Below are 25422 nucleotides of genomic sequence, written 5' to 3' on the forward strand. Positions count from 1 at the left end.
TGGAGGTAGTCAAGCTCATCACAATAACGCTGAATCATGTTACAGGGACCATGTCATATTGCAGAAAGAATGTGTAAGGCACAAAACTCGATGGAGCCAACTGGATGGAAGAATGGGTTGATATGACGACAGCCACACAATCGTGAGCATCCTTTGCATTTTTTGAAACTGCTCAGGGCACACTTATGATTAGCAAGGATTCCATTCTCCCTTAGTCATCTCTTTGTTCAAACCTGTGGAGTTTCCCTCAACGAAGAAGATATTTTTCTGCAGGGCGACACCAATCATTCAAGTCTTCTTTGACTAACTCCGGTTGCTATGGCAATGCAAGGCGAAGTGGTTTGTGTAGACTAGGCTGAAGGAATGGGCTTGTTGATGCTTTAGGACCTATAAAACAAAGCTGGCTTTTTTTTTAAACCCAGTTTGGAGTCTGTGACTATTGCAGGTCTGTAAACAAGAGCAATTAGAAGTTCAGTGAACTTTTTTGTTGTGTCTCATCATCCCACATCCTTACCCTGCGCCAAGCCAAATAAAGAAGGGCATTGTGTTCTCAGATCATGTTTGGACCATTCCTTTAGACTACTGAACCTTAAACTTGTTCCCCTGTTTTTTGCCAACTGAAGTAGAAGTGAAGCATGAAAATGATGGAGCCACTCTGCTGTGTTATGAAACTACAGAGGTTACACAAGTGGGAGATTGGTTGGAACAGGGTTGAGGGATCAAAGCACTAGGCCTCAGAATGAGATGAATGTGGAGAAGAGTCAGAGATGGGCAGAAAATGACAGAGTACCTGATTTTTAGGGCTATGTGGGAAGTATGCAGTTGGAGGCTCTAAGGTTGATTGAGGAGACAGCGTAATAGGAAGTGACTGAGGCTGTTAATGAATGGTGTCTATCATAATGATGAAGAACTTGAGCATGTTGCACTTGTTGGAGGCGGGAATGAAGTGCAGGGGTGAGGAGTTCAGGAAATGGCAGATTTATTCGCAGTTTATATTGATACCCATCACAAATCACAGGATTGAAACTAAGAGCTCCTTTTGACAAAGTCACTGCCAGGATGGAACCTAGTCAACAAAAGTCAGGGAAATGTATCAGTGATAATGGGAACTGCAGATGCTGGACAATCCAAGATAATAAACTGTGAGGCTGGATGAACACAGCAGGCCCAGCAGCATCTCAGGAGCACAAAAGCTGATGTTTCGGGCCTAGACCCTTCATCAGAGAGGGGGATGTGTGAGGGTTCTGGTATAAATAGGGAGAGAGGGGGAGGTGGATCGAAGATGGAGAGAAAAGAAGATAGGTGGAGAGGACAGTACAGGTGGGGAGGTAGGGAGGGGATAGGTCAGTCCAGGGAAGACGGACAGGTCAAGGAGGTGGGATGAGGTTAGTAGGTAGGAGATAGAGGTGCGGCTTGGGGTGGGAGGAAGGGATGGGTGAGAGGAAGAACAGGTTAGGGAGGTAGAGACAGGTTGGACTGGTTTTGGGATGCAGTGGGTGGAGGGGAAGAGCTGGACTGGTTGTGTGGTGCAGTGGGGGGAGGGGACGAACTGGGCTTGTTTTGGGATGCGGTGGGGGAAGGGGAGATTTTGAAGCTGGTGAAGTCCACATTGATAACATTGGGCTGCAGGGTTCCCAAGCGGAATATGAGTTGCTGTTCCTGCAGCCTTCGGGTGGCATCATTGTGGCACTGCAGAAGGCCCATGATGGACATGTCATCTAAAGAATGGGAGGGGGAGTGGAAATGGTTTGTGACTGGGAGGTGCAGTTGTTTATTGCGAACCGAGTGGAGGTGTTCTGCAAAGCGGTCCCCAAGACTCCGCTTGGTTTCCCCAATGTAGAGGAAGCCACACCGGGTACTGTGGATGCAGTATACCACATTGGCAGATGTGCAGGTGAACCTCTGCTTAATATGGAAAGTCATCTTGGGGCCTGGGATAGGGATGAGGTAGGAGGTGTGGGGGCAAGTGTCGCATTTCCTGCGGTTGCAGGGGAAGGTGCCGGGTGTGGTAGGGTTGGAGGGCAGTGTGGAGCGAACAAGGGAGTCACGGAGAGAGTGGTCTCTCCGGAAAGCAGAGAGGGGTGGGGATGGAAAAATGTCTTGGGTGGTGGGGTCGGATTGTAAATGGCGGAAGTGTCGGAGGATAATGCGTTGTATACGAAGGTTGGTGGGGTGGTGTTTGAGAACGCGGGGGATCCTCTTTGGGCGGTTGTGGTGGGGGCGGGGTGTAAGGGATGTGTTGCGGGAAATGCGGGAGATGCAGTCAAGGGCGTTCTCGACCACTGTGGGGGGAAAGTTGCGGTCCTTGAAGAACTTGGACATCTGGGATGTGCGGGAGTGGAATGCCTCATCGTGGGAGCAGATGCAGCGGAGGCGGAGGAGTTGGGAATAGGGAATAGAATTTTTGCAGGAGGGTGGGTGGGAGGAGGTGTATTCTAGGTAGCTGTGGGAGTCGGTGGGCTTGAAATGGACGGAGACTGAGAGATCCAGGAAGGTGAGGGATGTGCTGGAGATGGCCCAGGTGAACTGAAGGTTGGGGTGGAGGGTGCTGGTGAAGTGGATGAACTGTTCGAGCTCCTCTGGGGAGCAAGAGGCATCCTCTTGCACCCCAGAGGAGTTCGAACAGTTCATCCACTTCACCAACACCCTCCACCCCAACCTTCAGTTCACCTGGGCCATCTCCAGCACATCCCTCACCTTTCTGGATCTCTCAGTCTCCATCTCAGGCAACCAGCTTGTAACTGATGTCCATTTCAAGCCCACCGACTCCCACAGCTACCTAGAATACACCTCCTCCCACCCACCCTCCTGCAAAAATTCCATCCCCTATTCCCAATTCCTCCGCCTCCGCCGCATCTGCTCCCACGATGAGGCATTCCACTCCCGCACATCCCAGATGTCCAAGTTCTTCAAGGACTGCAACTTTACCCCACAGTGGTCGAGAACGCCCTTGACCGCGTCTCCCGCATTTCCCGCAACACATCCCTCACACCCCGCCCCCACCACAACCGCCCAAAAAGGATCCCCCTCGTTCTCACACACCACCCCACCAACCTCCGGATACAACACATCATCCTCCGACACTTCCGCCATCTACAATCCGACCCCACCACCCAAGACATTTTTCCATCCCCACCCCTCTCTGCTTTCCGGAGAGACCACTCTCTCCGTGACTCCCTTGTTCGCTCTACACTGCTCTCCAATGCCACCACACCTGGCACCTTCCCCTGCAACCGCAGGAAATGCGACACTTGCCCCCACACCTCCTCCCTCAGCCCTATCCCAGGCCCCAAGATGACTTTCCATATTAAGCAGAGGTTCACCTGCACATCTGCCAATGTGGTATACTGCATCCACAGTACCCGGTGTGGCTTCCTCTACATTGGGGAAACCAAGCGGAGGCTTGGGGACCGCTTTGCAGAACACCTCCACTCGGTTCGCAATAAACAACTGCACCTCCCAGTCACAAACCATTTCCCCTCCCCCTCCCATTCTTTAGATGACATGTCCATCATGGGCCTCCTGCAGTGCCACAATGATGCCACCTGAAGGCTGCAGGAACAGCAACTCATATTCCGCTTGGGAACCCTGCAGCCCAATGGTATCAATGTGGACTTCACCAGCTTCAAAATCTCCTCTTCCCCCACCGCATCCCAAAACAAGCCCAGTTTGTCCCCTCCCCCCACTGCACCACACAACCAGCCCAGCTCTTCCCCTCCACCCACTGCATCCCAAAACCAGTCCAACCTGTCTCTACCTCCCTAACCTGTTCTTCCTCTCACCCATCCCTTCCTCCCACCCCAAGCCGCACCTCCATTTCCTACCTACTAACCTCATCCCACCTCCTTGACCTGTCCATCTTCCCTGGACTGACCTATCCCCTCCCTACCTCCCCACCTATACTCTCCTATCCACCTATCTTCTTTTCTCTCCATCTTCGGTCCACCTCCCCCTCTCTCCCTATTTATACCAGAACCCTCACACATCCCCCTCTCTGATGAAGGGTCTAGGCCCGAAACATCAGCTTTTGTGCTCCTGAGATGCTGCTGGGCCTGCTGTGTTCATCCAGCCTCACATTTTATTATCCAAAAGTCAGGGAAATCCCTGGCTTCATCTGAATGTAGCTGGGAAGACTGTATGGATGCTGGGAAAAGGCTTCAAGGTCCCTTGGCTGTGGAGAGGAAGCTCAAAGAGCTTCCTGTCCAGGAAACAAATCTTGATGGTTGTATGTACATGTGGTCTTTGAGTATTGACAGCTGTATTCCTGACAATACAAACTGTCCTGTGGAGCAGCAAGTGAAAACTCTGTTAATTAGAACTTAGTCACACAGGTCAAGAAGTTTCCTGGCTTTGTGGAATTAATTGGGCTTCACCTTAACAGCAGTAAATTTCCGTCCCTACATTTACGATGGAAACTGCCTCTCTAAACGTAATTCCTGAATCACACATTACAGTGCAAAGTAAGTCTCCTTTGGAGGGAGAGGCTGGAACTAGGGACACAGTTTAAGCAGTCTCCCATTTAAGATGGAGAGGAGGAGAAATGTTCTCATGCAGTGGGTTGTTAGTTCATGGGTTTGTCTTCTCCAGAGAGGAAGGTCATTGAATATTTTGAAGGCCAAGTTAGATTCTTGACTGACAAGGGAGTCGAGCGCAAATGGGAAAGTGATTAGATTAGATATAGATTAGCCATGACCTGATTAAATGGCACAATAGGCTTGATGGGCTGAAAGACCCCTTGGTAGTGGGCTGTAATTACAGCATGAAAGAGACAGTTTTCATTCCAAATGTGCACAGCCAAACAGGACACAATGTATGGCTCTAAGATAGGGACCGAAGAACAACTCAAATATCGTCCTTCTCTCTAACTCTAACTCTCTCTTTAGGATTTACTTGATCTTGGTGTGAGCCAATGTAGGAGATTGACTGGCAATTAATAAAAGCACAAGAGTAGGTGTGCATAGCACATAACACTTAACAAAACACAGTCAGACTCCTTGCAAAAAAGGACTTCACGTTTGTAAAATAAAATTGACAAGTGGATAATGCATGCGTGTGTCTGTATTAAAAATATGAGTACAATTTAAAAACAAAATCTTCCTGAGGCAATTCATGAAAATATACATGATAGACATGCCAATCTGACAAACTGATTATATGGTAGAATATCAGTGGCCAATAAGCGTATGCAAATTGAAGCAATTCCATTTTGGAACTGCTGTCATTTAATAGGAATGGATTGTATTCGGCGAGAGAATGCAATGATATTTATCCATTCTTCAGGGTAAGCTGCTACAATTGAAAGTGATCAAAGTAAATGCTAAATATAACACAGGTATAACATTTAAATGCTAATTAATTTTTGAACACAGAATTTGTTGAAAATACTTGTCTTTAAAAAAAATCATTGATCTCAATACACCACATTGCTGAAGTGCTAACTATGGTCATGGATTTTGGACCCATTCTAAGAAACTGAGCACCAAATCTAAATCATTGTGGGGAGTTGTGGTATTGTGGGAATGCTGCATTGTCAGAGATACAATCTTTCAGACAAGGCCTTCCTTCTCAGTTGGGGATAATATAATCCCACAACGCTGTTTTCACACTGAGCAGGGGGTTCTCCCAGTGTCCTGGCAAATACATCCCTGAACCATGATAACTACAAACAGACTGTTTTGGTTTTTGTTAATATCTCACTCTTTGTGGGATGTTGTTATGCACAATTTGGCTGTCCCATTTTCCATATTCCAACAGTGATCCTGCTTTACAGTCTACGTCATTGCTGTAAAGAGCACTGAGGCATTCAGAGACTTGCTGTACAAGTCTCCTGGCTGCTTATGAGGTTTGGAATTCCAACGGGGATGCTGATCAATATTCCAGGGTCATGCCCCACCAATTCCGATCCAAAATTACAGGATGGGGTTATGTTGAGCACTTGGGCGTACAGGAACATTGCTTGTAAGGGTTCATTAATGGGAATGGCTCTGGGAAATATAGCAGTAGCAAAGAATCAGGGTCATGCCGGCCAAACAACTTGCTGGTCTTGCTTGACAGGATTGCTAAACTTCACAAGACGTGATTCCATCAGGGACTGGTCATTTTGCCAATGAGTTCAGAAGCTCTACTGCAATTTGTACATGCTCAGAGTTGGGGATACTTTCACAGAGAACCTTCGGAGTCATGGGGGCCAGTGGCGGGGCAACCAACTCTTGGTAGAAATGAAGAAAGGGGACACCTTGGTGTGAGAACCGTGGGGCCGAGGTGAAGGTGAAGAATGCTGTCTGGGCAATGCAGTCAGGTCACTAGGACAAGAAAGCAATGTGCACATGTGTATTGTACAGACACAGGAATCAAAGATCTTCAGAAAGCGAGGAGAGAAGAGTCACAACCAGCCCACAGATCAATGTTACAGACATAAGGGATAAAATGCACCCCAAGCAACAAACAACCCATGACATTGAATCATAACTGTGTGAAAGCAGGCCATTCAGCCCATCAAGTCTACACAAACACCCCAAAGAGCATCCCACCCAGACCCACCCGCTACACCATCTCTGTATTCCTGCATTTCCCACGACCAATCCACCTAACCTGCATACTTTTAGACTGTGGGAGGAAACCAGAGCACCCAGAGGAAACCCACACAGACACGGGGAGAATGTACAAACTCCACACAGATGGTCACCCAAGACTGGAATCAAGCTCAGGTCCCTGGTGCTGTGAGGCTGCAGTGCTAACCACTGAGCCAACATTTCACCAGGTCACTCAGAGATTTGCTGTCTAATCGTCTATACAACTGCACTAGAAAATATCATTGTCCATCATGACCCTTCAAAGATATATCACAGTCCATGGCCTTGTAGTCCAAATTAAGTCCTAATAATCACTCCATTCAGTTTTCTGTTCTGTCACCAATGAGCTGTAGAATTTATCCTTTAGTTCTGTCTGCCCTCAGTTGATCAATTAGGCTTTTCTCAGGCCACTTCTGAACTTATTTTGCAAAGTGACAAATCTAACAACCACTTTATTCCTTTAAATAATACAATCAAAGCAAGAAAAACATCGGCTTCCTATTCGTGGCATTGTGCAGGAGCTTGCTGCGTACAAATCAGTTTCTCTACATTATAACAACGACAGCACTTCAAGAAAGAACTGAATTGATGATAAGAGGCTAAGTGACATCCTGAGGTCATGAAAGATAAAATTCTTTTCCTCATTAACCCATCAATAGTTGCCTGTTGCTTGCTCTATGATATCGCAAAAACCAATGCACTGATTGAATACCGCCTGTGCTAGCACTCATACGTATCTGTGGATCACTAATTAATCAATCCATTAATTACTGTCTGTAATTCACTCCCAATTCTCTGTGAATGCTTAATTAAACCAGCAGTTAAAGACTGCTTGTCTCTTTTCGATATGCCTATTGATCACAAATCAACAATTTGATCGCTCTTTAATATCACTAATCTCAAATTAACCAATTAATCTGCAGATATAAATCAAACCTCACTCACGTAAGAGTTTTCTGTCAAAGTCTGTTCAGTTTGAAATGAAGTGATATTCTGCTCATACCATTAATGCTGCTATTTTCCGCACAGGTTAACCAAAGCTTGCTCGTGGAAGAAATCATACAATCTATTATTTTTCCAAAACAGCAGTGGAGCAAAGACCAGCGATGAAGAGACAGGAATAGAAGCAAGGCTCTAACAGTTCCCATAGCAACACGCGTATCCACAAGTTTGTCTTTCAGCTTTCATTTTGAAACAAGTTACAGTGAGAGGAAGATGAGGCCCGTGTGTCTCATGGGCCATTCACAATATTATTCAGACAAGGGCTGATTTTATAATTCAATTTCAAACCTTCACTCAATTTTAATAGTGATTGAGCAATAATCAAGCATCTGTTCTGCAATAGGATATGTCTAATGGCTTTAAAAATATCATGCTGTGGGTATGCCTACAACATGAAGGCTTCTTTTGGCACAATGGCAGTGTCCCTACATCTGTGTCAAAAGACCCAGATACATGTGACAATAAATCACCTGCTCCAGAATGTATCATTACATCCTTGAACTGGGTGGTTTTAAAAAAATCTCACAACTTAATACTGCAATACACTCCAGTAATGAAGGGCTTTCACGAACTTTATCTGCACCTTCCTTGAAAGGAGGTGTCAGTGGTCTAATAAACAGCTATTATAGTTATTTGCATGACTGAATATTGCACAAATATAACCACACAGACTTTACATCTCACCCCAAACCAATCAAAATGATGACTTATATCAATCCTTCCCTGGCTCTGATTGTCACTTTTATTGAGTGCCTTTTTATGCCCTGTTGGACAATGTTGGCTTCAGTTTCTCACAGTGTGATGATTGTCAATGACCAGAAGTGATGGCCGGAATTTTCCAGATCTTTTGTGGATGGGAGCTGCCAAAATGTGACAGATAGCTTTTGTTTGAGTGGGAGTGTGTGTGTGTGTGTGTGTGTGTGTGTGTGTGTGTGTTTGTGTGTGCGTGTGCGTGTGTGTTTGTGTGTCTCTATGTCTGTAGTGTGTATGTCTCTGTCTATGTCTGCGTGCATGTGTGTGTCTGTGTGTGCATCTGCATGCATACGTGTCTGTGTGCATGTCTGTCTGTGTGTGTCTGTGTGTATGTGTCTATGTGTCTGTGTGCATTTGTGCCTGTGTCTGTATGTGTCTGTGTGCATGTCTGTCTGTGTTTGTGTCTGTGTGTGTGTCTGTCTGCATGTGTGCATCTCTGTGATGCGTATCTGTGAGTGAGTATGCATGTGCATGTGTGTGTGTGTGTGTGCGTTTGTGCCTGTGTATGTGAGTGAGTGTGTGTTTGTGTGGAGAGGGGTACCCAATGTCTTTCCATGACTGTGACATTTTTCCAGCTGTGGGATCAGACTGGCACTTAATGGTCACTTTATACCTCTGGGAGAATTTGCACACATCAATGGGTTTGGGCTTGAATCCCATGTTGGTTGACTACGTTCCTTTAGGGAAGGGCTGGTTCCTCCCTATTAGCCCATGGGACAGCACCCCCAGTGGCTATGACACTGCTTATGGTGATGATCAGGCTGTGCTCATCAATCCCACTGCTTCCCCATTTGCCAGGGACTCTCTGCCTGACCCCAAAGTTGCCCATTTCCAGTTACCTTTTATCAACCATGTCCAACCATTGAGGTGCTTTCATCCTGACGATGCAATCCCAGCAACAGTCATTATTGGTAGTGGCGCTGTTGAGGCTGCTGAGCTACTGGTCATCAGTGGCACCATGTCTCCTGGGATTCTGTCACTTAGTGGAGTAAATTCTTGCTTTCTGCTTCAGGGGATGTAACTTCTACCTTCTCCAAAAAACTCAGTCTGATAATTCTGTTACTTCCTCCAGAAATGTTGCCTGACCTGCTTGGTATTTTCAGCCATGTTCCATTTTTGTTCCAAGATTCAAGCACTCACAATATATATTGCACCAGATAGAAAACTGGACTGAAGGTGCCTTGATTCGGCAGAGAAATGAAACTCAGCATGGTGACATCAAAAACTGCAGCCCAAACTCTAAGTGCACAGGCAGTTTTAAATAACCATCACTATGTCTCAGACCCTTGAGCATTCATGGCATCAGATCCACCACTGGCAGAATGGGGTTGACATGCTTCTCTTCATCTTTCCCAATACTTCTGTACCACACGAGGCTGCTTGGTTTTATTAGTGTGTGCAGCTTCCATTTCAACCATATTCCCCCCCAATGCCCCACTACAATGTTTTACAATCTCTGTGTCCCGCAGATGTCATTAGTTTCTCTCACTGCGTCTTCAGTTGTCTTATGTTAATATCACTTCAGCTGTTTAACTTGTATCTTGTTTTCCACTTAAGTAATTTGCAGATTTTTTTTTGCATGTGTATGCTTGTACGCAAGTGCGTGTTTGAATACAAATACCTGTGTGAAGTTGGATACATGTGTGTACATGAGTGTGCTTGGTGCGTACAGAGGTGAGTAGGTGACTGCATGTCTGTGTGCGAGTCTAAGTGGGTAGATATCTGACTATAGGTGTGTAGATGTGTGAGTTTGTAGGTGGGTAGGTGCGTGGGTGTGTATATGTGTGCATAGTTAGGTTGGAGTGTGTATGGGTGTGTGTAGGTGTGTAGATGTGGGGTGCGTAGTTGGGTAGGGGTGTGTGTGCGTAGATGTGTAGATGTGTGAGTGTGTAGGTGGGTAGGTGTGTGGGTGTGTAGGTTTGTGTGTACTTGGATAGGTGAGTGTGTGTAGGTGGTAGATATATGGATGTGTAGGCATGTGTGTAGAGAATATGTGTGTGGGTTGGTGTGTGTGTGTGGGTGTGTAGGTTTGTGTAAGTGTGTGCATTAGGGTGTAGGGTGTGAGTGTGAGAGTGGAGGTCTTTGTGTAGGTAGGTTTGTGTGGGTATGCAGTGTGTAGATGTGAGTGTGTAGGTGTGCAGGTATAAGTGTGGAGATCTCTGTGTAGTTGGGTTCGTGTGAGTGTGTAGTGTGTGTAGTTATGTGTATGTATGTTGGTGTGTAGTGGGTATGTGTAAGTGCGCTGTATTTGTGGGGGCGTGTGGCTATGAGGGTGAGTACATAATGTATGTGGGTAATGTGTAGTACGTTTAGCATGCGAGAGTGGGTGTGAGTATGTATGGGTGAGTGTGTGTGGGTGGGTCTGAGTGTATATGGGTGACTGTGTAGTGGGTGAGCGTGTAGTGTGTGAGTGAGTGCCTGTGGGTGGGTGAGAGTGTGTGTATGAGGGTTTGGTGAGAGTGTGTATGGGTGTGAGTAGTGTAGTTGGTTAGTGAGCATGTGTGTGGCAAGTGTGTGAGAGTGAGTATGTGTGCGTGTGTGTGTATGTGTGTGGGAGTGTAGTGTGTGTGGATGGGTGTCAGTGGGTAGGTGGGTGTCTATTGTGTGTAGGTGGGTGTGAATGTGTAATGTGTATCGATGCATGTTTTTTGTGTGAACAGCTGAGGAGGTGACAGGTTCGCTTCTCTTAAGGACATTAATGAACTAGTTAAATGTTTATAGAATTCGGGTTGATTTCATTGTCATTCTACAGCGTATAATTTTACCAGATTTAACTGACTGAATTTTACAACCTTCCTCTGTGGAATTTACATTCACATCTGCTGAATTGCTGGTCAAGTATTGTATGCATGAGGCCAGCACACTCATATTAAAGGGACTGGAAGCATCAGCTTCAGCCAAACCATTAAATGGAGCAAAGTAGCCACAGGAACACACATGAATCTGGGATCGATCAGTCTGAGACTCAGCCATTTCTTGCAAAACCAATTTTGTAGCTTGCTTAATAATATCAATCGGCACATTATTAAATACAATCCTGGAGGGGAGGCTGAAAGTTCATTGCATCTACAGGGAAATCGCTCAAAAGTCAAGGAAGTCTTTCAGCTTCAGAGTGAACTGGTTCACAGCAAGTGGAACATTTGATTTTATAACACAGCCCCTAAGCAGCATATGAACTGTTTGTTTTCTTGGCATGGCTTTGAGTCTCATAGTTCAGGCAATCTGTCACTCTATGGCTTCTCTCATATGGCACAAACAACAATATAAGCCATGAGTCGATAAAGAAATGGATGTCAGAACTTAGAATGGATCAGTAGAAGGACTAAGAAGCAACTTTAGCCTATTTACTCTCTCTCCTTTGTATCATTGCTGATGGCTTTCTCAAAGAGTGAGCGGAGACACGGTGGGCCGATTGGCCTCCTGTGTAACTCCATCGAGCATTGCGGGAGACTAGATGCATTCTTATTTAAGGCATGATGCAAATAAATTTGCCAGGGAAGCATTAAGAACCCATTCTTAAGAGTGACAGTTACTCACTTGAAAAACCTGTACATCAGTCTCACAATGAAGTGAAATGCAATGTAATTTGGATCGGTTATGACTGTCAGCTCACTGAAAGGAATTTCAGCAGATCCAAGACTTTTACAAGAATAAATGATTACTCACCACTTTCTCAGCTCTGCTCTCATCAGTGATTTAACTGTGCAGAACGAAAGAGAGAGAAAGAAAGCGAGAGGGAGAGAGAAAAAGAGAGAGAGAGAGCAAAAGAGAAGGGAGGCGTGGAAAGTAAAGGCTGACAGCTTTGAAACGTTGCAGCTTTATTTAGAGAGTATCTATCGCATTGGCTTTCACACTCACTTACCTTCGTTTCTGACTGTGTGTCAGCCTTCTTCAGCTGTGGTTCACTGTATGGTTGTCCTCCCAATGGGCAGCTGGATCCGCTCTGCGGCTGGGCAGCTCCTGCATCAAAACAAAACAAATCGAGTATATCAAACGTGCCATGCTGACATCCTTGTGCATATGCAACAAACCTAAACTAGAGCTGCACAGAATTTGCAGTGTAGAAGCAGGCCATTGCATGCTGGTGTTTGTGAGGTGTATGAGTCTCCTCCCATTCACCTTCATCTCAGCCTATCAGCAAAACCATCCGTTCATTTCCCACTCGTGACTCTGTTTGTCTCATCTTGTGCCTCCAGTTCTGGGTTTAAGTTTAACTCCAGTGCAGTGCTGACAGAGTGCTGCATCATCAGAGGTGCATCATCAGTGTAGGTGAGACTTTGAACCAAAACTGTATCTGCCTGCTTTGGGGATGCAAAATGCTGCGCACCACCATTTCGAAGCAGGGGTGTCTTTCTTGGCAAATGGTTGTTTCTCAGTCAACATCACAAAAAAAAATTGGACTATCTGGTTATTACGCACGCTGCTGCCTGTGGGAGTTTGTTCTGCAAATTAGCTATTGCGTTTCTTCGATAACGTATGACGTGACTTCACCTGATAAGTATTTTATCGGTTATAAAGTGCTACGAGCTGTCCAGTAATTTTGCAAAACACTACACAAAGGCACATTTGTTTATTATTTATCAAACACCCTTTGCATGTATGCCACTAGTCTCAACTCTTGAGAGGTGATGGCCCTAGTGGTATTATTGCTGGACTGTTAATCTAGAAACCGTGGTAATGTTCTGGGGACACGGGTCTGAATCCTGCCATGGCAGATGGTGAAATTTCGATTCAATAAAAAATCTGGAATTAAGAGCCTAATAATGACCATGAATCTATTGTTGATGGTCAGAAAAACCCATCTGGTTCACTAATGTCCCCGAGGGAAGGAAAGTGTATCCTCACTTGGTTTGGTCTACATGTGACTCCAAAACTATGTGGTTGACTCGTATATGCCCTCTGGGCAAGAAATGCTGTCTTCGCCAGCAACGCTGTGAACCCTACTGTGAATTAATAAAAAAAACACTGCTCCCTGTGTCAGTGCGCCGCAATTTCTCTAAGAAGAGTTTTTTGTTGAACTATTAATGACTAACCTATATTTATCACACTAAGTTGTCTTCCCTGTAAGTGAAAACATGCTCTCTACATTTACCCCATTTAAATCCTTTCAGAATGTTAAAGACATCAATCTGATCACACTTTCAGTGGGAAGAATCAAGCTTGTCTAACCTTGTCTGACAGATAAAGCCTCTCTGCTCTGGTTTCAGGCACAGTTCATATCTCAGCTGGCTTAACACAATCTGACGATGCATTGTTTGGGCCAGTGCAGAGTTCGGGGATAGCGTTGTGCAAGGGTACAGTGTGAAGGTACCAGAAGAAAGACAGAGAATAATTTCAGATGAGACAGCACTCTGGCCAACTGATGACTGGTATTCCATTGTGAATGAGCTGAATGCATGGCTTTATGAAATGTCATTTGTGTGGTACTTATTTTCATAACTTCATAAATTTGTGAACCCTCTGATGAACGTTTGTACTTGCCTGGCCTTCTGAGTCTTGCAATTAATTGTTAAATTGGATTTCAAACTCAGACAAGATGGAAAGGCAAAATCTTTCTTGCTTGTATTACGAGGGCATTGAAGAGAAATTTGTGAAAATTGGGTGAGATCCAGCAAGGAGCCTCCTGATGGTGAGATGAAGGAGCCCATTTTCCAGGCCAGGTGTTGGCTGGTAGGTTGAGATTCTCGCTGGTGAGCAGTAGGAGACGTATTAATATGGAACCTTGCCCTTGATCACTCTCATTACCACCTCATCTCACCTCATTTATTTGCAATTTCCCATTCTCCTACCACCTGGATAGAAGGGCCTAGGCCCGAAACGTCAGCTTTTGTGTTCCTAAGATACTGCTTGGCCTGCTGTGTTCATCCAGCCCCACACTTTGTTAACTGAGAATTCCCAACAGGATGATTGGAGTGGGTACCTGGTGACGCCGACTGGCTCCTCTGGATCTTTATCCCAGCACCCATCTCCAAAATTCAGGGCACACTGGATGGGCAGCAACCACACCCACCTCACGTCCATGGACATGCATTAGCCTCTAAACACCCTCACAGCATATTTTCTATTCACTTACACCTTTGCACTTTGGAATACAGAGGGGACTTTGATGTAACGCTGCTGTGGCAGTGTACATGCTGGAACTAGACTCAGCTCACAGTATGGATCAGGCATCATCTCAAGGCTGCTCACTCACTCTCTTTATGCTCACTCATGCTGTATCTACTTCAACGCCCACAGCATCTCTGCCTACCTTTTCCCACTTCAGCCTCTCATCCTAATGGATCAGAATGCTGGCATCTTGCTCTGACACTTAGCACAGGCAGCTTGTCGTGCTTGTCAGCAGTGACCAATCATGAGAGGGGGCGTCTTGCTGGATGGCACGATCTGAAGTGAATCTCACACCTATAGCAGCCCACCCCACAAATACACTGCATCAACCATGTCCCAAACTCGATGTGTAAGTTAGTCCTCAGTCAAGGCAAAGGTGTGGGCGGGGGGGGGGATCCTGGGCTGTCCTCAGCCAGGAGATGGTGGGGGGGTGGGGTTGGGGGGGTACAGTGATTCCAATATAGAGAGACCAGGGCAGCATCTGCAATCTGTCCAGTGGCTTGACCACAGTCAGTTGTCCACTTGGGCAGTCAAGATCCTGGAGTGGTGGGGTGGAGAGGGGAGCCTGTCTCATGACAGTCCCCAGTCAGACCCACTGGTTCGGTGCAGGCAGTCAAGGGATGCACACAGTCAGCGCTCAAGGGTCTGAACTGAGTCAAAACTGTCCATTCAAGTTAGGCAGCCGGTGGGCTTGGGTCAGTTCTGGAGGTCAGCACTACGAAAATCAAGGAGGGTCCCCACGGAATATGGCTGTGGTAGGAACATGATGGGATTGGATACTGGGGATTGGGGTCAGCAACCTGGGACGCTGACGGGGCAAGGATGGTGAAGGGGGCAAATCAACAAATAAGGCAGAACCAATAGTGCCTGGGAAGGTATGGGATGTTGGGGAGAGAATGCCACGTGGGACCTGCATTGCCTTTCATAATCTCTTAAATTCCTAGATATGAACAAAGATTGGAAAATGGCTGTGGCCATGCCTATATTGCACAGTCAGCTCTCCTTTTCTTCACGTCTGAAGGTCAGGATTCAGGATGCTGTTCAAGAGGTAATCACATCAATGGTACATTTACACAGTACCAGCTGAATTCATGTGCAGTCCTATCACCGTGCATGTGAAAGGTACGCAGTGTCCAGTGTTATTGTTAACTCATTCACAGGATGCAGGCATCACATTTATTGCCCACACCTGATTGCCCAGAGGCCCACTGTGTGGGCTGCAAATTCTGGGCAAAAGAAATCCTGACTGTATCATTCATTGATTGTTGCAAGTTGAAAATAGTCTCATCTGTGAAGCATAATTCATCAAGGGCCACTTTAAAAATTGCAACTGCTGACCAATAAGTGCAAAAATGATGCAAGATCTCCTTGGCTACAAGGGGGCGCTGTACTTGCATCCTATCACTTTGAACTGTAACTATGATGCAACATGGTCTTGCATGCAACTATGCCATTTCTGGGTGGTCTGGGCCTGGTAGGTCACAATCTTAGCTTTTACGCAATCTTCAACTCTTTACAATATGACTGCCGCAACCTTTATTGGAATAAGGTCCAACATCAAAGGAACAGGTCAAGGATTTTCATGGTCCTCATTGTCAGAGTGTTCCAGGCGCATGGAAGACTATGTTAAGCCATCATTTGTAAGTAATGCAAATGCTGACTGCTCGCATTGATAAAGACCTGTTTTGTTTCTTGTGTTGACCACACAGGATCATTGAAAGCGTGGCTGATGGATCCAATCACTGCAGGGGCGATCATTGCTCCTGCTGCGATGCAACAGGTATGCAGAGAAATTCAGGTTAAACCACCACCAGTTGTCTTTTTTTAATGAGACAACAGCTCTATGGTCTCTAAGACTATGGCGACATTACCTTTGCATGCGTGATCATTGGTACCACATCTTGGAGGTCTACGCCAGGTACCCAGGGCTCTGCCATGATACCTGTATTTTTCACTGGCAATCTGTGAATACTATATAAACTTAAACAGGATCAATTTGAAAGATATTTCACCTCATTTGGAATGTAGCTGGTAAGTTCAAGTGGCCAGAAGACGTTTTGACCTTCATGTTACAGTCTGTCCTGATTGGTTACAATTAGGGATGTGTATGCCAATTTGTTTATGCCAACAGCAAACTGTTAAAACAGCAATACTCAATGCTTATCAGCTTATCGCTGAAGCTGATCAAATAAAATTTAAGACCTTAAGAAATAAACCTCTTCAGTCACTTGTCCAAACTGCAAGAGAAAAAGATGCTGTAGGATCAACGGTTTCGATCACTGAAGTTAGAGATTTTGAGAACTTGGAGGAAATCATGTTTATGGAAGAATTCTGAAATAGTATTCCAGCAGCCAATACAACTTATTCAGATTTAGATACCAAAAATCCAAGAACTGTCAGTTCTGACAGGTATCTACGTCATCTCAAACAAACAGGGAGGTAAATAATCATAAGGAAATTGGAAGAATGGAAAATCTGCAGATTATGAAGGTATCAGCTTCAGGGAACAAACAGGGGATACCAAAATAATAAAGAAAGAGTATTAGAATCTAGAAGTGATATAAAAAAATAGTATACTTCATTGGAACAAATTGCTGGAAGTTAAATAAGAGACCAATTCAGTGGTAGGAATGCCTGAGAAATCCTCAGATGAAGTAGTATCAGGAAAGGAAATGATCCTTAAAACTGTGGCATTATTACAGGTACAATGATCTACTAGGAAGGGAGGGATGTTTTAGGTGAGTCAAGCAAATACTTCTTCCATTATTGATAAAGACAATCAGACAACATCTGAATATTTTATTTCAAAGTAACAGGCATTTCTTTATTCTTCCACTCAAAGTGGTAGATAAATGCAGATTTGGAGCAAGTCAGTTGCTGATGCCAGCAATTTGTCTTCCAGAGGAATCAATGAAGGAAAACATGCCAATTGTAGGCATAAACAGAGGTTACAGATCATCTCATTATATAGAGTCGGATTAAACGGTGACTTAGCAGGTGGACAAATTTTAGTTGGAGCAATGCAACACATCCCTATCGAGGGTTCTCGGTGAATAACTTGCCTGATTAAAACTTCCTGGCCTCCCTGAGGATCTTGGAAGAACCAATGATGATAAAACTAACTGAGATGCCAGAGGAGGAATATCCTGGATTGGTTCTTAACCGTTTTGTGACAGATCTCAGGCCCACAGAAGTCAACAGTAAAAGGATGGGTCCAGAATAAAAAAGGGGTTGGAAATTTTCTGATGCTAATTTTAAAAACTCATGTAAAAGGGTGATGGTAAACAGAATTAGGATGACCTGCTTATTTTTATCATATAAATGCAACTGGCAGATCCTGAATTGAAGAAGTTGTACCAAACAGTCTACTCAGAAATTAAACCGGAATGAACAGTTGAGTGTAATTGTTTAAAAGACAAAGTCCTAATGAGGAAATGGACAGCATGCCAAATATCAGCTACTATGGGATAGGCAGTAATCATAGAATAGAATCTGCACAGTGTGGGAACAGGCCCTTTGGCCCAACAAGTCCACATCAACCCTCAGAGCATCCCACCCTGACCCATCCCCCTATAACACACCTCATCTACACCTCCCTGAACACACTGTGGGCAATTTAGCATGGCCAAGCAACCTAGCCTGTACATCTTTGGACTGTGGGAGGAAACTAGAGCATCTGGAGGAAACCTACACAGACACAGGGAGAATGTGCAAACTCGACACAGACAGTTGCCTGAAGGTGGAATTGAACCTGGGTCCCTGGCGCTGTGAGGCAGCAGTGCTAACCAATGAATCACTGAGAAACTGAGCCACCCCCACTATAATCCATAAGTTTCCATATGAAGATCAGAATGTCATTTTATGAGCAGATAATTAACTACTAATGGTAGGTCACTAGGAAATCAGGAAAATATATGCTAAAATACAAAAATGTTTTTCTTGGCCTGGATGACACAAAGACACCATGTATTGTGGGGAATCCAAAACTGTCAATTAAACTGCTGCCTTTAATTCTGATACCAGTTTAAGAACTATTTAGCAGGGTCTTAATAGATTGTGCAGGATGCTTAATGAAAGCTAGGTGTGGTAATCATTACCTTTTAACAATTATAGATGTCTCAACCAAACTTCCTGAGGCAAATTCTTTGGGAAAAATTATTGCAAAATGAGATTGGAAAAATTAATTCTTTATTTTTACAAGAAATTGATTACAATATGATTTAGATTCAATTTTATGTCACAGATATTCAAAGAAATAACTAATACTTATGGGAAAAACAATTTTACCTTCAGTTCATCATCCATGATCTCAAGGAGAATTGAAAAGATGGCATCAAATTTTAAAGTTCACAATTAGAATTTATTGTCAGGAATATCTTAAGAATAGGAATAAAGGAATTGTCTTGGTATTGTTTGCCATTAGGCTACCCATAATGAGTCCATAGGATTCAATCCTTTAAGAATTGGACAGGAGGTGAAAGGACCCCTTAAATAAATTAAAGAAAAAATATAAACCAAAGCTCATGAACTACACTTTCAAACTGTGTGTCAAATTTCCAAGGGAAACTAGCCAAAGCACATGAGTTGGCCAAAAAAAAAACTGAATAATGTTCAACAGACGAGGAAATGGAGGGCAGATAAAGTTCACAGCTCGGAATTTTGTCATTGGAGAGAAGTTGTTAATACACTTACCTGTTAATACTCTTACCTGTCTCTGGGAAGCCATTAAAAGTAAGGTTCATTGGACATTATCAAATCAAAAGAAATTCACTCATGTAAAAATGTAGTGAATACTTCAGCCAGGAAAAGAAAATCAACGAGTGTGTCATGTTGACATATTGGAATGATATCATAACAGGGAGGATCATCAAAACGGAGTTTCTTTACAGTCATGAAAATGTGGGGATTGAATTAGGATAATAAGAGAAAGAAGGAATGATTGGATAATATGGAGATGCTGGGAAAGTTAGGCACATTATTATGTCAAAATCCAGAAAACTAATGTAGTTACTTACTGGAGCTAGAACAAACAAATAAAATAATAAATCAATTTTTGTAAACAGGACAGGAAGAAGTTCTTGGCTATGCATGATATTAATGTAGGGGATGTGTTACCCATAAAACAACGTACTTATTGACACAATCTAGAGATGTTAGCTAATGTAAGAATAGAACTCAAATTCACGATGAACAATGATGTTATTGAACTGATTGACAGTAGCTGGAGCTCACTTATTGTGATAATGCTGAAACTATATGGAACACAATAATTGCTTGATAATTATCACAAAATCTACAGAGTAACGAAGCTGAATTCATATCTGATTCCACAAGTGAAAGACTGTATTATGGTGACTGGAGAAGGGTGGTTTGTTACAAAATTTGGCTTTTTCAAATGATTCTGGTAAGTTCTATTTGATTCTATCTGATTTGAAGTTCAATTGATACAGCCCAAGAAATGTCAGATTTTGTCACACCGGATAGACTTATCACTACTAAAGTCATATGATTTGTATGAGAAATTACAGTATCAACTTTTCAACAGTTAAACAATAAGATTATCATAGGATTATCCAACTCTGTTGTATACGTAGCCAATTTGTTTAATGTTCAGTTAAACCTGGGAAGAATATTTCTAACACTTTAACAAATTGTTTGATTGGTTACAACGAGCTTGTTTAGTCATAAATTTGGTTAGAAGTGGATCTGCCAAAGCAAAAGTAACTTATTTGAGTCACATTGTGGATAGTATCAAGTAGCTCCCAAAGGAGCAAAACATGAAAGCTATCTAGGATTTTGCTATGCCAACGACAAAACACAAAATTGATTATTATTGGAAGTTTGTTCCAACCTTCAGCACTGTAGGGGTTCCTTTGACAAGCTTGTTAAAGAAAGGCTGAAGGTTTGAATGGACAACAGAATTTCAAAATGCCTTTTATAACTGGAATGCTGTATTGACTCCCACATCAGTTTTAGGAGCGTCAAATTATGCCAAGTTGTTTAACTTGGCTGTTGATGTCAGCAATGTCAGAGTTAATGAAGTGTTTTGATTGGGGAAGTCAAGATGGGCATTGAATAACTAGAATCATCGAATCCCTACAGTGTGGAAGCCATTCAGCCTGTCGAGTCCACACCGCCCCTCTGAAGAACATCCTACCTAGATCCAATCTCCTACCTTATCCCTATAACTTTACATTTCCCATAGCCAATGCATCTAACCTATACATCTTTGGACTGTGGGGGGAAACCGGAGCACCCAGTGGAAACCCACAAAGATACCTGGAGAGTGGGCAAATTCCACACAGACAGTTGCTCAAGGCTGGAATTGGAACACAGTCCCTGGTGCTGTGAGGCAGCATTGCTAACCACTGAGCCATTGTGTCATCCAATTAGTCCGGTATTTCCCTACAGAAGTGAATTTGTGTGAACAGAAACATTCAACAGTGGAGAAACAGACACTAAACCTGCTGTTAGCTCTACAACATTTTGAAATCTACCTATTCAACAATTCTACAGAGACTATAATTTATATGATCTTTAGCTTCCTTGAACAATTTTATAATAACAACCTGAGACAGTTTTGTTATAGTCTAATGTTGAAACCACACATTTTGAAAGTCATTCATAGGATCATTCAGCACAGAAGAAACCCTTTGGTTCAACATGCCTGCTCTAGATAACTACTCTAAATCTTCACTAGTCCCACTTTACAGCAGTTAGCCCATGGCACTGAATGTTAAAATATTTCAAGAGACATTCAAGTAGCAAGAAGAGATAATACTGTGGTGGATGCTATTTCCAAGAGCAAATATGGACCCAAACTACATTAACATGCAATGTGTGGTTAATATAAAAACGTAATCACATTTAAAGTAAAATGTAAATTGTAATCAGAAAATTTTAATAGAAAATCAAAATGCTTCCTAAAGGTAGTTTACTTTTATCACGAAGTTTTATAATAAGAGTATTATTATTTTTGGGGAACTTATACTCTAAAATAGTGGTACATGGATTTTTGACTTTTAATTCTGTGAGGATAACTTGCTTTTATAAAGGGCCAGAAACAATTTATTTCAGAATTTAGTCAAAACAGCATTTTGAATAATTCATACAACCTCACCTAAATGACTAGGCAAGAAACCTGGTCAGACGTGTGTTTACTAAGTTGAACTTGTACAAATCAGAAAATAAAGAGATCAATGGCTAGCAGGAGGCTGAGTTCAGAAGAAAAAATACCAGTAGATAAGCTGTTCAGCAGCCTCAAAGCAGTAAAGTAACTGAAAAATGCACTAAGGGTTTCCCTTAGAGTTCAGTGAGAAAGTATGTCTTGGGGAAGAGACAGAACCAATCACATCTGGTGAACATCAGAAACTGCCAAGAGAAAATCTTACAATCACATCATTTGAATAAAAAATTAAAGAGAGAAGATAAGAGTCTTACTCCTAACAGGGGTTGAGTTTCTGTAAAGAATATTGCTGGGGAAAATGGTTAAAGCTTTCTTTTTGATGCATATGTTATGACCTAGCCAAATTATCACACACGTGGAGCTTTATTTTATCTCTTCTTTGTGGAATAAACTTATGTTTTTGTTTTAGATTACATTGGCAGCATTGCATGAACATGGTCACTGGCTGACCACCATGGTAACCACATTTCAGAAGCAAAACTCATGGCCTATCAAGCTAAGGCTCACTCTAGAGTCTGACCATCAGCTGAAATGATGACAGTGCATGTCCATGTCCAATGATAATAGCTGCCTACTGGCACATCACCCAAATGGTCACTTCTGAGATGAATGATAAGTTAGTTGAGAATTGGGGCTTCACATCTGCCTATACTTCATCCATACTTTCTTTCATGTGATATAAGTATCTCTGGCAAGTTCAGCATTTATTGTTCAACACTAATTGCCCTTGAATGGAATGGCTTCCTAGGATCATTTCAAAGGGTATTTAAGAGTCAACCTCAATGCTATGAATCTGGAATCATATGTAGGTTCAGACAAGGTAACGATGACAGATGTCCCTCAGATAGGTTTTAACAATGATGAAGGAGAGTTTAATGGTTGCCATTACAGTTTTTAATTCTAGATTTAAGATTAATTTAATGTTAATACCACCAGAAGCAATGGGATTTGAAGCTTTATCTCCAGAACATTAGGTACAGCCGACGGATGTCTACTCCAGTGACATTCCCACTCCACTCCTACCTCTCGATGCACATACAAGGTGCACCTTCCAGCACAAGTAACTGGAGTCAAGTTTTGATTGAGCGATAATGTGTGATTGGGAACAATTCACCAGAGGATCACTGGCTGCAGGGATGACGAGAGTGGTGATGGTGGTTAGAAAGTCTGGCATCCAACACCTTTTGTGACACAGGACCCTTACTATTATGGGCATCAGAAGGTCAATGATCACCACAATGCCTCTTGAGGTGAAGTAACTTGCCAACATTACTGCATGAAGAAAGGTGTGAGGTCATGCAAGTTGCTTATGAAATAGCTCCCGTTTTTAGAAGCAGTTAAAAAAAGAGAAAAGCAAATGAGGCTTATTTACCTTATTAATTGGACTGGAGTTATTCCCAAAGTCAGTACACTTACTCCAGCGTATCAAGTCACACATCAGGTAGCTGGAGAAATTATCCTCATCATAGAGAGAGAAGTGAGGAGAAGTGGCATGCAGCACTAAAACTTTCAGGCACCCATTTACCACAGCAGGAATTAAATATATCAATGTTTAAAAGTGATTAAAGTTGACTGTATGACATATTAAATATCCCAGTAATATACAATAAAGCTCGTCAATACAATATCTTATTATAAATTGCTCAATTATATTACAGTATGCCATCAGAGCTCACGTGTAAACAGTGCCATTTGAATCCTTGCCATGCATGCACTCACCAATTTGTCAGTCTCCTCGCAAGGGGAATGGACTACAAACAACATGCTGCAAGTTGTTCACTCATTTCCCACTTTGCATCCCCACTGAAAGCCACTTTAAATGACCCAGCGAACAGTTTCACTGGCACTTTACTGAGAAGGCCCAAAGCTCAACATTCAAGACCTACCTGCAGGCTGCTCTGATTTGGTAACTCCTTCACCTCCTGTCGTCTCTGGTGCCGATCCCTTCTGAGTTAGCACTGTTGGCAGAAACTGTAACATTTTAAAAAAAACAGGTCAGGTTTGTTCAGGCAGAGCCACAGACAGCATCGAAAATGGTTGCTGACATCTTAAGACAAAGAATCTTTCCAGGTTAAAGCGGCACTGCCGATATTTGGAGGATGGAGGGCAGTTTTCTTTCAGAAACAGTTGTGGGTACAACAGCTCAGGGCACTTCAGTATGTTCCCATTCTGTCATGATGTGTGTAAAAACAGCTTTCCTTCAATAGTTCAGTTGCTATTTAAGGGATAGCTCTAGGTTGCACGCCACAAACAGAGACAGCTCCTGGTGAGTGAATTGTCTTCGGTGTGCTGAATCCCTTTATTCCTTAAAGTCACAGGTGCTGACATTCTCTCAGGTGGTGGCACGTTTAGTCTGTGGCATCAGAAAGCGTGTGGAGAGTAAAGGAAAGTCACGTTTTACAAAAAGACAATGGCTTTGGGTTAGGAAATTGCAGATGTTAAAGGGAACTGTGGTGAAGTTCTGTTGATAGTTGGTGCATTTGCTCAATGATTGTGCTACAGGCCAAGTACCCTAGCGAATAGCTGTTCAAATCTCACCATGGGAATTTCTGGCATTCAGTCACACGTGGGCAAACACACAAAAATGTTCATGTTGTCAGACTGGAGTGAAAATTCATCTAGTTCACTCATTTCCTCAGGAAAAAAAATACCTGCCACCCTTAGCGGCTCTGATGTCCATGTGAGTCCAGTCCCAGGCTGTGAAATCAAGGACTATCTAGGGCTAGGGAATAACACTGTGTAGATCTTTGGTAAGACAACATCTCCAGGACTGTGCAGTACATTTCATATTTTTCTCAAGGAGTTTGTGTCAAAGATTCACTAGGTTGATTCTTGCAATTAGACCACCATCCCATAAGGAGATGTTGAGTGGGATTGGGCCTGTGCTACAGTATAGAAGAATGAGGGGAGATCACATGGAAACTAATGAGATTCTGAGTGGGTTGTTCAGGGTAGGTGCTGATAGGTTGGTTTTCCTACCTGAAGAGTCTAGAATACAGAGTTTCACAATACATTAATCATTTAGACTGAGATGAGGAGAAATTTCTTCACTCAGAAGGTTGTGAATCTTTGGAACTGCTTTTCCAAGAGAACTGTGGATATTCAGTTGACAAAGTGTGGAGCTGGATGAACACAGCAGGCCATGCAGCATCTTAGGAGCACAAAAGCTGATGTTTTGGGCCTAGACCCTTCATCAGAAAAGGGGGATGGGGAGAGGATTCTGAAATGAATTGGGAGAGAGCAGGAGGTGGACCGAAGATGGATAGAGAAGAAGATAGGTGGAGAGGAGAGTATGGGTGGGGACGTAGGGAGGGGAAAGGTCAGTCCGGGTAGGACGGACAGGTCGGGGGGCGAGATGAGGTTAGTAGGTAGGAAATGGAGGTGCAGCTTGAGGTGGGAGGAGGGGATAGGTGAGAGGTAGAACAGGTTAGGGAGGTGGGGACGAGCTGGGCTGGTTTTGGGATGCAGTGGGGGGAGGGGAGATTTTGAAGCTGGTGAAATCCACACAGATACCATTGGGCTGCAGGGTTCCCAAGCAGAATATGAGTTGCTGTTCCTGCAACCTACGGGTGGCATCATTATGGCACTGCAGGAGGTTCAGGATGGACATTTCATCTAAGGAATGGGAGGGGGAATTCAAATGGCTCGTGTCTGGGAGGTGTAGTTGTTTATTGCGAACCGAGCGGAGCTGTTCTGCAAAGCGGTCCCCAAGCCGCCGCTTGGTTTCTCCAATGTAGAGGAAGCCACACCGTACACAGCGGATGCAGTATACCACATTGGCGGATATGCAGGTGAACATCT

At 43.6% G+C, this 25422-nt stretch overlaps 1 protein-coding gene across 8 annotated transcripts in view; it reads right to left on the minus strand.

The window, feature by feature from the left end:
• The window catches only part of caskin1 (CASK interacting protein 1), a 598608-nt gene that overhangs the window by 46634 nt on the left and 526552 nt on the right, over positions 1-25422 (minus strand). For all 8 annotated transcript variants that reach the window (XM_048551877.2, XM_048551875.2, XM_048551876.2 and 5 more), the window contains 2 exons: positions 23508-23592; positions 12190-12287 (listed from right to left, as the gene is read on the minus strand). In XM_048551877.2, coding sequence (XP_048407834.2) covers positions 12190-12287; positions 23508-23592 — 183 coding nt within the window. The remainder of the gene's footprint in view (positions 1-12189; positions 12288-23507; positions 23593-25422) is intronic.

This window comes from Stegostoma tigrinum, chromosome 23, assembly GCF_030684315.1.
Source record: "Stegostoma tigrinum isolate sSteTig4 chromosome 23, sSteTig4.hap1, whole genome shotgun sequence".
Lineage (NCBI taxonomy): Eukaryota > Metazoa > Chordata > Chondrichthyes > Orectolobiformes > Stegostomatidae > Stegostoma > Stegostoma tigrinum.